Source organism: Amphiprion ocellaris, chromosome 8, assembly GCF_022539595.1.
Source record: "Amphiprion ocellaris isolate individual 3 ecotype Okinawa chromosome 8, ASM2253959v1, whole genome shotgun sequence".
NCBI lineage: Eukaryota > Metazoa > Chordata > Actinopteri > Pomacentridae > Amphiprion > Amphiprion ocellaris.
In genome coordinates this window covers 18,534,369-18,546,863 of record NC_072773.1, presented here as the reverse complement: position 1 = coordinate 18,546,863, position 12,495 = coordinate 18,534,369, and the positions used below count along the sequence as shown (strand labels likewise).

The following is a 12,495-nucleotide window of genomic DNA, read 5'->3' as shown; positions in this document are numbered from 1 at the left end:
AGGAGCGACAAGCTGGCTGCTATTAAGCCAGCCTCCGTCCTGAGGTCCGGCCACTCGCAGGGCTCCTCCCGCCCCCTCCTGGCACTGCGCTGCGCTCATCAATAGGGAGCGCATTTGAATAATGTGTGAGCACTTGGACCGGAGCCAATCAGCTGTCAGAGGCCCGTGATAAATCGCAATGCATTATTGATAATAATAATTACGTTGACATGCGCATTTCTACTTGAGGGCCTAATTTTCCCGAGCCGAAGAATTTGTTGAAGAAGGGGAGGAAAATTGTCTGTAACTCTTTGCTCCCGATGGTTGCACCATGTCGAGGCGCAAGCAAGCCAAACCGCAGCACATCAACTCCGACGAGCCCGGATCCGCAGAAAATGGTAAGTTTTTACGCACAAGATCAGCGACTGTTGGTCCCCTCGCATATTGAACACGCAGCCCCGCCACGCTGCGCTGCCAACTTTTCGACATTTTATCTGAAACTTTGGGGAGCGACTTTTACACTTTGACCTGTTGCTGTCCCTCTGAACTGACCAGGAATTTAACTTAGCCGCAGTCCTCCGAAGCGACACAATGAGAATATCAGGTGTTTCCGCGGTGGTGGCTTCAAAAAGCAACATTTTTAGGTTTTTACTTTGAACTAAAGTATCCTATCTTGTTTCTGTAACTTTGTATGCGATCGATTTACCTGGACTCCGCCAATTTTGATCTAAACTGATCCCTCGCAGTTGCTTCGTGGGCAGAATTGAGGACCGTGAATCCCTCTGAACTTTTTTTTTTTGCGTTAGTTGAGGCGTATGTTGCTACCTGTTGGCTTTTTTGGATACATTGTAGAATTTGGTTACTTAAGAAGTTGAATGGTGATGAATGACTCTCTCGGCTGTCTGTCGTCTGTAACTTTGTTTAATTTCATTCATAGCTCACATTATTTAATATGATCCTTTGCCTGATAGAAAACTCATCTAGAAAATATTAGTGCGTCTTTTAACTCCAAAACAATTAGCCATTGTTCCATGTAACATTACGAAGTGTGTTGCACCTTTAGTCATTGATTTATCACTGTTTCTAATAGTGCATTTATAGTCGTTGGTGTTTTAAATAAATGTGTTTTGCAAGTGTGCGTTAAAATTAGAAGTTTCAAACAAAGGTGCCCAAAAAACTGTATGAAATGTGAGTCTGGAGTAAGCTGACCTAAAGGCAATAAATCCCCCAGTTTAATGCATGACTGTTTCCTTTCGTACATATGTGGAGAGGTGGGGGATGGAGCAGTGGCGTTTTTGTGGAGACTGGGTGGGGGTGCGTTTTGGTGTTGCCATATGCAAGCAGCAGCGATGCCGGAGACCTCACCTCATAAAGAGGAAACATTGGTTCCTTCTCTTTTTTCCCCCTTGGTAGCCTTAATGTGCATTCGTCATGTAAAGTCGGGAAATATTTCTAATCTAGTGCGCATACATTGAACGTTAAGTCTGACCTCGTGTCATGTACCCCACTAAAGGTGATCACATACAGGTCATGCGCCGTCAAGTGGCAAATAGTGTGTGCTGCCTCCCGTATTTACTCAATAATGAACAAAATGGGGGTTGTATTGGATAATGAGTAAAGATTGCATGTTTTACGCATTATGCAGTCACATCATATAGGCGCTGTTCCCGTCCGGGTTATTAAAGTAAGTGCGGCTCAGCTGGACAGCGCGTAAATGTGGGTGGCAGAGCCATGCCTTACTGTTTCCTCATGGATCCGAAATTTAATGCAGTTTTTTTTCGTGACACTGCTTCATTGCCCTCCTGGTGAGCAATTAACAAGTCCAGTAGTTTTCCTTGGGCAAATGCAAACAGGTGGTCTCCCCCCTTCCTCAGAGGCATTAGCATTTAACAATACACCCAGTTGTGAAATGGCCCCTTGGTTAGCAGACAAATTAAAATGCACACTTATCAGGCTTTCACAGGCTGTGGAAAAAAAAGCTTCAAGGTAATCAGCATTAAACTTGCACCTTTCCCCCTCCCCGACAGGGTTGTATTGTAAATGTAGTCTTTTATTTCTCAGCTGAGAAAGAATGGCACTTAATTCCAGCTGGGACCCTGAAATTAGTCTTAAAGTTAGTGGGTTCTGTTGTTGAACCAAGATGAAGCCTTGAATGGATTTTATTCTGATTTGTATTGGGCACACATTTTCTTTAATTTTAAGTTTGTAGTTCGTTTCTTAGAAACAGTGATTTAATGTCCGATCTAAAGCTCTTTGTCTTTCGGGACATTGTTCTGTGTACTGTCAAAGGGAGATGGTTGCCCTCTGCTGGCTCTGTGGACAAAAGGCAAATTCAAAGCCCAGTGCATTGACCTATAGAGAGTACACAAAATATCAGGAACATGTTGAAAATTGAAGTGATCCAATAAACACAATGTCAGAAGAAACATTTCTAAAAAAGAAAAAAAAATACAGGGCTGTTATACTCCTATGAAAGTAGTCGTCTCATCTGTCAATTACTTTTACCTTGATGCATTAACAACAACTTGTAGGTTCCCAAGTCTGAATACTAGTTTAGCAATATAGTTTATAAATGATAAATGACTTTTTTGGTTTATTTTATTAATGTCAATTATTGCATTAACTGTATGAAGAGCTTTACTTTAAATCCTGTTTTCTCTCGTTTAAGGGATTCATCGAGATGATCAATCTGAGGACACTGGAAATGAAATGAAGAGGCTTAGAATGGAAGAGACCAGAATCTGCAAGAAATGTTGCGCTGAATTCTTTGACGAAGCAGAATTCCTTGAGCATGAGACAAATTGCACTAAAAGTCAGCAAGTGGTCATCATGAGAGATCAAGATGGCAATGACGTGCCGGAGGAATATTCACAAGGTTCCCCTGAAGGCCCCAACAGCGACCATGATGACAGTCAGTCCAGCAGTCATTCCCTGTCACAGGCCAATGCAGACCAGCTGGACAGAGCAGAGGAGGAGTCCAGCATGAATGCAGAGGACTCAGGACACCAGGATCAGGGAGACGTGTCTGCTAGTCCTGAGCTAGCGTTACACCCCTCACCCAAAATGCAAGATTCAAATGTCACTCTTGAACCCATTGCTGACACTAACACGGCTGTTTCCCAACGTTCTTCAAATTCATCTCTGAGTGCATCACAGGAAGCCCTGCAGGCCATCCCGGTCATCTTGGAACAGCTAGTTTGCCTCCAGCAACAGCAGCTGCAGCAAATCCAGCTCACAGAACAGATCAGAATCCAAGTAGCGATGATGACCCCACAGGGTCTCCAGTCACCAGTAGTGGCAGCAATGGACCCCCTGAAAGCCCTCGGTGCACATCTCTCTCAACAGCTGTCTGCTGCAGCAGCTCTCATTGGAAAGAGGACCGGCAGTCAGAGCCTTTCCATGGAGACGATGAAGCAAGGTAAACTACCTCTGCCTGCTGGCATCCCTACCTCCCAGAGTGCAGGACTGGCCTCAGTGAATTCTAAATCAGACATTTTGAAGGGTGTTCCTGATCTGGCCAGCCGTTTGCCAGCGCTGCTGCCTCAGTCGCCAGGCGTCATAGGTTTCCCAAGCACCTTCAGTGGTATCCAAGCAGGACTGGAGTCCTCTAAAAAAGTGAAGACAAAGATGCTGAACCTCCCGCCAGAATCAAAGAATGGAGACTCATTATACAAGCACAAGTGTAGATACTGTGGAAAGACCTTTGGCAATGACAGTGCCCTCCAGATTCACCTGCGTTCTCACACCGGAGAGAGGCCCTTCAAGTGTAACATCTGTGGAAACCGCTTCACAACCAAAGGAAACCTCAAAGTGCATTTCCAAAGGCATAAAGATAAATATCCTAACATCAGCATGAATCCTCATCCTGTACCAGAGCACCTTGACAATATTCCCACCAGCAGTGGCATTCCCTTTGGTATGTCTGTCCCCATGGAAGAGTCAAATATGACCGACGTTAAGCCTATGCTAGGTCATCCAGCTGCTGGGTTTAACCCGTCATCCATACCGGGATTCAAACCATTTGATGGCTTCGGGAACGACCCATTTTCCCAGAGACCCTCTCCATCAACAAGTGACGGCTCCCTGTCTGTGTTTGGTCAAGAGATGGGACTGGATCCAAACCAGAAAGATGCTAAAGATCTGCTTGGAGCACTGCATAATATGAACAGTAATGTCCTCCCTGGAGAACAAAGTTCTGGAACAGCGAAACTTCAGCAGATGGTGGATGGCCTGGAAAAGAGGACCAACGACCCCAATGAGTGTGTAATCTGCCACAGGGTGCTCAGCTGCCAGAGCTCGCTCAAAATGCATTACCGCACACACACCGGTGAAAGGCCCTACAAGTGCAAAATCTGTGGCCGTGCATTCTCCACAAAAGGCAACCTCAAGGCTCATTATGGTGTGCACAGGGCCAACACTCCTCTTAAAATGCAGCACTCATGTCCCATCTGCCAGAAGAAGTTCACCAATGCTGTGGTTCTTCAGCAGCACATTCGCATGCACATGGGTGGACAGATCCCCAACACCCCGATGCCAGAAAACCAGTTTGAAGCAGCACCAGAAGTAATGGAGCCATCTATGCCAGAGGAGAAGCCTGTGGATGCCAAGGGTTTTGAAGCAAGCATGGAAGAACACGAGCCAGACCTGAACTCCCAGAAGCTAAATGATGCCTCAGATTCACTCCCATCTGCCCATGAAGAACAGCCACAGAAGCACGTAGCCCCTGCAGTGTTTTCCAGCCTAGATGTTTTGAAGAATCTCACCTCCGCCCTTGCACTGAAACGACAGAGTAGCACCACTTCGGAGAGCGAGGGAACGTCCAAAGAATCACCACCGGCTCCCAGAGAGCAGGAATATCAGAATGGCCGCAGTCCTGCAGTGTCTGACTCAGCCATGTCATTTCACTCCTCTTCCCCAGTGAACAACATCAGTAACAAGTCTCCTGAGCCTGCTGTTGATGAATTTGCCCAAAATGAGTCAAAACCAGAGTATGATGGCACTCAAGAGGGAACTGAGTCAAGTGGAGCTCTTGACCTCACAGCTTCCAGCAGCTTCATCCCCAAAGCGATTAAGGAAGAACCGGGCATGCCATATCCAAATGGAGAATATGGTGAGTTGAATAATGACAAACGGTGTGTTCGAAAGTGTCGTGCTGAATGCGTTGATCTAATTTTGCACGGTGTCTCAACAGCTCCCAGCAACATGTCCTTCATGAGGATACCATCAAGTCTGGCCAGTCTGGAGATGAAGATTCCTCCAGAGAATCCTCTGGGCTCTCACACTCTGTTCAGCTCCCATATGCCTCAGGGAACAGCCATGCCCTCCATCTCCCCTGCACAGCGCAGATCAACCAAACAGCACATGTGTAACACCTGTGGCAAAAACTTCTCATCGGCCAGCGCCTTGCAGATCCATGAGCGCACTCACACAGGGGAGAAGCCTTTTGCCTGTAACATCTGTGGCAGGGCTTTCACCACCAAGGGAAATCTAAAGGTGAGTTGTCATTATCTGAATAGACCATTTTCATTGAAGCTGTTAATCTTTAATGTGTTAATGGGATTATAATTCAACGTGTGCTTGTTTTTTTTAGGTGCACATCGGCACTCACATGTGGAACAACTCGTCACGGCGTGGCCAGCGTCTGTCTCTGGAGAATCCCATGGCACTGATTGCAATGAGCTCCGAGGCAAAGATATTGCCAGAGATCATGCAGGCCCCCAAAGAGTTGGGCGCTCCACCAATGAACTTCGACCCATCTCTGTGGAACCAGTACGCTGCTGCCTTCAGTGGTGGCCTGACGATGAAGACCAATGAAATTTCTGTCATCCAGGGAGGTGGCATCCCACTCCCAGGAAGCCCTGCCGGAGGCCCTCTGATCGGATCCACCGGAGGCCTCATGAAGATGGATGGATCCCACTCTGGGCTGCCTGGCACCATGGCTGAAATAGAGAAGAACAGCTCCGACAGTGTGCCAAAATCCCAGTTCCCACATTTCATGGAGGAGGGTAAAATTGCAGTTAATTAGTTTATATATATTTTTTTGTGAGATGTCTCCTTTTTTTTTTTTTTTTTTTTTTTTTTTTTTGAATGAGGTACAATCAATATTCTGAGAAATCTTTGTAAAATTCCACATGGATTGTTTGTTTGAATTTTTCAGTAACATCGTTGCAGCTCTCTCCCCTCCTGATCAACTCTCCTCAAGTGTTATTTTTAGTTGAACTTGATATAACTACTGTAGTTTTATTTTATATAAATATATATGCGGGTATTTTTTCCTGTGACTTTTTTTTTTTCGTATTTTGCTGTCTATCCACAAGTTTGAATGTATAACTTACTTGAAACTGCTTTAATTCAGACTGTCTTCTTGATACTTTTGAAGGATGTTGACTTAAATAGGAACATTTTCAGGGCATGAATTTTAAGGAGATCAGTCAGGACATGGTCTCAGTGTTCAGAAATAATATTGTAGTTAACAGTATGTGTCTATAATGACTACTTTCCCTCCTGTTGTGTGCCATTGGTTTTATGACATTGTACATTTTTGTAGTGGTAAATGTCATTCGCTTGTCTCATTTTGAAGGGGCTTTTGATCTGACACATTATTCCATTTCCCTGCATCTTAAATCAAGGTGCAACTGTTCAGTCAAGAGTTTTTGAAATTGTAGATCACAACATGTTTGTTGCATTGGTGTCAAGATACAGTAGTTGACAACTTGTACCTTTTGCCAAGTGCCTAACTTGAACTAAACGTGTTGCTACAAAGGCGAATGTGTGTTGTACCATGTGTTGTGGTATGTATTTCAAAGTTTTGTCAGTTCACTAAAGTCAATTTTTCGACCCATATAGTTCACTTCTAAATCTGCAGAGTCAAATTTCGTTGGCTGAGCTCTGAAGGCATATCGTATGCTTAATGTTCTCATGCCTGCACTTTATATCAGGTTTTAGTTGCATTTACATTTCACTGATTTTATTGTAATGGTTTGACAGGGAAGAGGACAAATTCACAATTTTGGCCACTTTTTCTTCCTGCCAGAAGCAACCATTTAGAATAATTGTTAGGCTTTTTTGTCTTGGTTATCTTATCAACTTGTAGCATCATTAATTTATTTCTAATACACAAAATGCTTGAGTTTAGGGGGTGAGTTCTACCTCGTTTAGATTTTAGTTGTCCCCCATGCCCCTTACACTCAATGCAATGATCTGTACATTTTCCGATACATTCTTTTTCTGGGTATGCGATAAGAGTTTTCATTCTCAACCTGCTGAGTTGAACAGTAATGAATGTATCACTGGACACTTTACACAATTAGAATGGTCAGTGTACTTTGTAGGCCCCTGCTGTACATTCCTTTTCGATATGCATTTGCCAAATTGTGCCTTTCTTTAGCAAACCATGTCAGAACTGCTTTCAAGTTGTCTCTACTGTTCAAGTAATGTTGAGCCAATTTGATCTGTTTACAATGTAAATGTTATTTTTGTTTTTCTTTTGAGATGTTTTCTTCACCTAAATGTTTTCTGATTTCAACAATAAAATCAGGGTGACTTTTTCAACATTGTTTCTATCATAACTTCACAGACAGACAAAGCGGTTTGAGCAGACGGACGATATAAACAGTCTCCAGCTGCATAGGTTGGACAACTGAAATGTACCCTACCCTCAGGCTAATTTCTGTGCCAGCGCAGGCCAGTCTGAAGGCACATAAAATCCCTCATTTACATCTGTTCACCTTCAGATGACTGTGGTGAAATCCTTCTTTCTATTTTTATTATCCACCAGAAGCCATTAATCCCTGCCTTTTTGCATTTTCAACAAAAAACTATTTGCATCCACAACTGAAGCAGGCTGTCAGATCGTGTCCTTAATCCATTTTAGGACAACAGCGCAGAGGCTTCCTCCTGCAGTTTAGACATGATGCAATGCTTTGAATATTTGTCCTTCTAGGACACAAAGGAGTTGTAGGCATACAGTCAGGGAGCAGAAATGCAGAGAAACCTGTGATACAACAATACAGCACTGCAATCAATCCAAACACTCAAATTTAGTTGAGACCAGTTTGTATGTCCAGCCAGTGGTACATTCTGATGCTGTTGTTTGTGATGCATCAGACACAAAAAGCATTCACAAAAATACAAGGACAAAAAATTAAACTTCAATATTTTATTCATAAAACTGAAACCTGGTACAGAAAATAAACAAAGCTATTACTTGCTTATTTTCACAGTGGTGGTCACACCAAATCCTAATAAATTCTGCTCGGTCTCTGCCCATATCACAGACTGTGGTGAAGGTTGTGGCATGCAAATGTAATTATAGGTATTATACAAATAGTGCATTTTGCTAAAGTAGTGTGCATTCACCTAGTCTCGTCCCACGGCAAGAGATTTAGGAAGAACTCAGACAACACTGTGTCTAACATAATGTACTGTAGATGAATGGTTCCGATAGAGGCTTAATTTTAAATTACAGGCTCTTGAAAATAAAATTAAAAAGGGAAAATGTTCAAATGAGGGTTATAATGGGGCTTCTAAAGTGTATATATGGATGTATATATGAAAATACACTCTTTGGTCTACATTTCACTAACTTTTGGGGCCTCTAACATCAGCAGAATTTGATGCATGATGAGTATAATAAGCTAGAGTTCTGTTTTTCTTGCTATATTCACATACCAAAATGGAAACATGACCCATTTGTAGAACCACAAAAACTGGTGTGCATAGGGGTCTATATGTTGTCATTATATTTGCAAAGGTAAAAGTAACTTCAATCTTGTCTTCATGTTGAAATTTAACAACATATGAGGCTTATTGTGCCTAAATGAGTGTCCCTATACATATATTTGAAATAAACATTGCAGAGACAGACAGACAAACTGATGATAATTTAGAATGACTCATTTCATGGCTGTGACAGTTGTATTTCTGTAGATATTGAACCTTTAAAACATATGAAGTTAGCAAAATCCAGCCAAAATGTTTTACAGAACTTAGTTTTAGGTCCCAAATAACAAATGGGAAAACTACAAAGAAGATCTGAGATGGTAGAGGAACAATATTGTCTGAAATGACGCAGACTGACCCTATATTTTGTCCACCTAACAAAGAGAACAAGCAACAATGTTGATCAGATAAACTGAGTAAAAAATTAAAAGACCCATAAATAATATTTTAATTTATTTTCAAATGAATTCAGTCCACACCACAGACAATATTGGCCATTTACCATATAAACAAACAAAATCTCAAGTGTGAATCAATTTATGATGATTGTAAATTAGAAAATGGCTGACAAGCAGCTGACACCATTTCACAGGCCTATTTTGACGTGCGGGACATAAACGGAGTGTCACTGGATTCAAATATAATTGGACACAACACATCATACACTGCAGCCTTAAAACTGTCGAAACCACAAACACATAATTGTTACATTGCTATTCTTTTGTTTTATATTCAAACAATAGTAATGGTTGTAGAAGCACTGACATTTTTCATGAAAGCAGAAAAGCAGAGATACAATAATGTAAATTTTAATGCTTTTTCATCTCTTTTTAGTGTATACATTCACTTTTGGTTGTTTTGTTTCACATTTTGATCGTTTTGCATCTCATTGTAGTCATTCTCTGTCTCTTTCAGGCCATATTGTATAACTTTAAGATTATTTTGTGCCTAATTTGCTTGTTTTGCAAGTTTTGTGACATTTTGTGTCAGTTTGCGTCTATCTGTAGCCAATCTGTTTCTCTTTGTGGCCATTTTGTATCTTTTTATGGTTGTGTAGTCTTACTTTTTATAGTTTAGCATGTCTTTGTGGTTGTTTGCTTAGAATTTTTTTTTTGTCACATTTTGGTTGTTGTGCAACTCTTTGCTGCTGTTCTATATGTCTCTGCAGCCATTTTGTATCTCTGAGGTTGCTTTGTGTCTCATTTTGATCTTTTTGTACCTCTTTGTTTGCTTCTGATCATGTTCTGTCACATTTTTTTAAAAATCTCTTTGTAACCAATCTCTTTCTATTTGCTTTTGATCATGTTCTGTCACATTTTTTTTAAACATTGATTTTGTAGCCATTCTATGCCTCTTTGTGGTCCTTTTGTGTTACGTTTGAATTATTTTTGGTGGCATTCTGGCTGTCACATCTCTTTGTTGTTCTTTGCATTTAATTTTTATCATTCTGTGTTGCATTTTGGTATTTTTTGCAGCTCTTTGTAGGTCACATTTGGGACATTTAGCATTTCATATCTCTCATTTGTTTTGTCTCATTTTGGTTGTTTTGTTTCTCTTTATTGCCTTTTTGTCTCTGCGGGCTTTTAATTTATATCTATTTAACGCCTTGGTTTGGTTATTTTGTGTCTACTTTTGGGATATGTTTATCAAACCAGGGGCCCCTCTGACTCCAGGGGCCCCTTAGCTGTGCTCAGTGTTCATGCTACTCAGGAAGCTTAATATAAGGCTGCTTAGTTAAGTAAGTAGTCATTTAGAAATGAAGAAATACATGTGAAATGGAAACCTGACTGTGAACTGTGTCAGTATGTCTCAATGAGCTGTGTCTGGCTGTGCTAGCCGTGCTGCTGACTGTTGAACCGTCCCTGTGTGACTGACAGCCGGGAAGCCTCCGCCCAGAACCGCTCCAACCGGGCTGACCGCCTCCAGCTTCCACCCGCGACCAGCGGCTGCAGGAATGACCGACAATATCCCGCTACAGCCCGTCAGGCGACCGAAGAGACACGACGGTAAACACAGAAATGGGTAAGGGCGTTATCCGGCACCGTGATATTAACGGGAAGCCATTTGTTTACGTGTTTTGTTCGTCGGTTGTTGTCACAGTGTGGCCGTTGAATTGTTTACCGGCGCGCGGCGACATTAGCTAGCTAACCGCGTTTCTGTGGGAGTAAAAAGGGAGGAATATTAAGCTAGCACAATTTTAATGCTATTGAATGTGATGTGAGCATTTATTTAGCATTTAACAGCTAACATTAGCCGGGGCACTATGAGACATCCTTGTTCCGGGGTGCAGCTGGAACAAGTGCATTTTAACGCCCGTGTCAATATTTGCTCGGCTGACATGAGCTCAGTGTGCCAAAGAGCAGGAATCTCTTGAAGAAGCATGTCAAGAAGTGAAAGCACCGTGTTCTGAAATGCACATGCTGACTAAATGCTAAATGATGCTCTGTGGGGCTGTTTTGATCAGCACATTAAGGGGCAGGCCTCAGAAATGGTGATGGAGAGGCTTAGTGCTGACATGCAGCCAGTAGACTGACCAGGCTAGCATGATGTCACCTACTGTAAGAAGTACCAGGGCTAAAAGCTGCAGATGGGCTGTGGTGATGCACAGATGTTGGCCTGCACACATGCACAGCTGGCCAATGCATGATTTGCAGTTAGTAGTATAACATATAGCCAATCCTTTACCATCAGCGCATCCAATGCATATGTCCAAGCAGCACGTATAGTGAGGCAAAACAATGTCATTTTATTTGTAAAAGAAAAACAAAACAAAAACTTCCAACAACAAGGCAAAGAAACACAGGACAATAAAAAAGAAGCATTTGAAATACCAAAAATGAAATAGATTGTTTAAAAATTAACTGCAGATACAAGCACCGAATGAAAATTATATTGCAACACAGGGCTAAACATTTAAGTGAAATTTTATCAAAATTGTAGTATGGCCTGTTCTGCTTGGTCATTTCTTAATTTATTTTATAATACACTAAGGATGTTTGAAATAGTATTGGTCTCACAAACTCAGCTATGTCAGCAATTACAAGTATTCCATATGTCTTGTTTTGCATTATTGTGACATGCAACTACATATGGTTCAGAAAATGTCACCAGTGAACCTCTGCATTTTCAGTTTTTTCATTTATGTGTGCTAAAAGATGGGACTTCTCATGATGGCTTTGATCGTTTTTTTTCATAATTTAACTTACATAACCAAAGACTATTTTATCTACTTGTTCTTTTTTGCAGATTCTGAATCAGTGGCATGAAATAACGGTGCCATTTTATTTTTAAAAAATCCAAATCTTTAGTAGTTATTAGAAATATTGTCATCCAAACATGGCCTCCAATTTCAATATGCAAAAAACATGCGGAAAGTGGGTTGCTAGGCAATTTTTAAAAACATGAAATCTCAAAATATTTGATATATTAGGTGAAAATTTCACAAATGCTTTTTAGGAATTTTTATTTTTTATGCAATGACAATTTTTCATCAAATCAGAGGTGGTGGAGGAATTGTTGTACAAATGTGATGATTTGAGATGGAAAGACCCACTATTTGAATCACAAGAGCTGTGATTTATTTTTAAAAAATATTTCTGTAGTTGAAGAATTGGGTGCTACAGAGATGCATCGGCCAACAAATGGCATTTTCCAGATATAAGGAAGTCTGCTTTGTTTGGTACAGACCACAGGAAAATCGTCACATCATCATTTACATGCCTGCTAAAATTGTGACCAATTTTTAAATTTTATTTTATTTTGCTAATCTATCATAGTTATAGCTTCTTGCTATTC

General features: G+C 41.4%; 2 protein-coding genes across 2 annotated transcripts in view; both read left to right on the top strand.

Annotated features, from left to right (window-relative positions):
* Positions 1-90: 90 nt before the first annotated feature.
* On the top strand, positions 91-7,530 carry sall4 (spalt-like transcription factor 4). The gene is made up of 4 exons (XM_023266707.3): positions 91-377; positions 2,648-5,089; positions 5,171-5,472; positions 5,570-7,530. Exons 1-4 carry the CDS (start codon positions 311-313, stop codon positions 6,002-6,004), a joined length of 3,246 nt encoding a protein of 1,081 aa, XP_023122475.2. The 5' UTR covers positions 91-310; the 3' UTR covers positions 6,005-7,530.
* Positions 7,531-10,562: 3,032 nt separating this feature from the next.
* The window catches only part of LOC111566219 (probable phospholipid-transporting ATPase IIA), a 35,936-nt gene continuing 34,003 nt past the window's right edge, over positions 10,563-12,495 (top strand). The window contains exon 1 of the mRNA XM_023266709.3: positions 10,563-10,722. Within this exon, the coding sequence (XP_023122477.1) occupies positions 10,655-10,722 (68 nt within the window). The 5' untranslated portion in view covers positions 10,563-10,654. The remainder of the gene's footprint in view (positions 10,723-12,495) is intronic.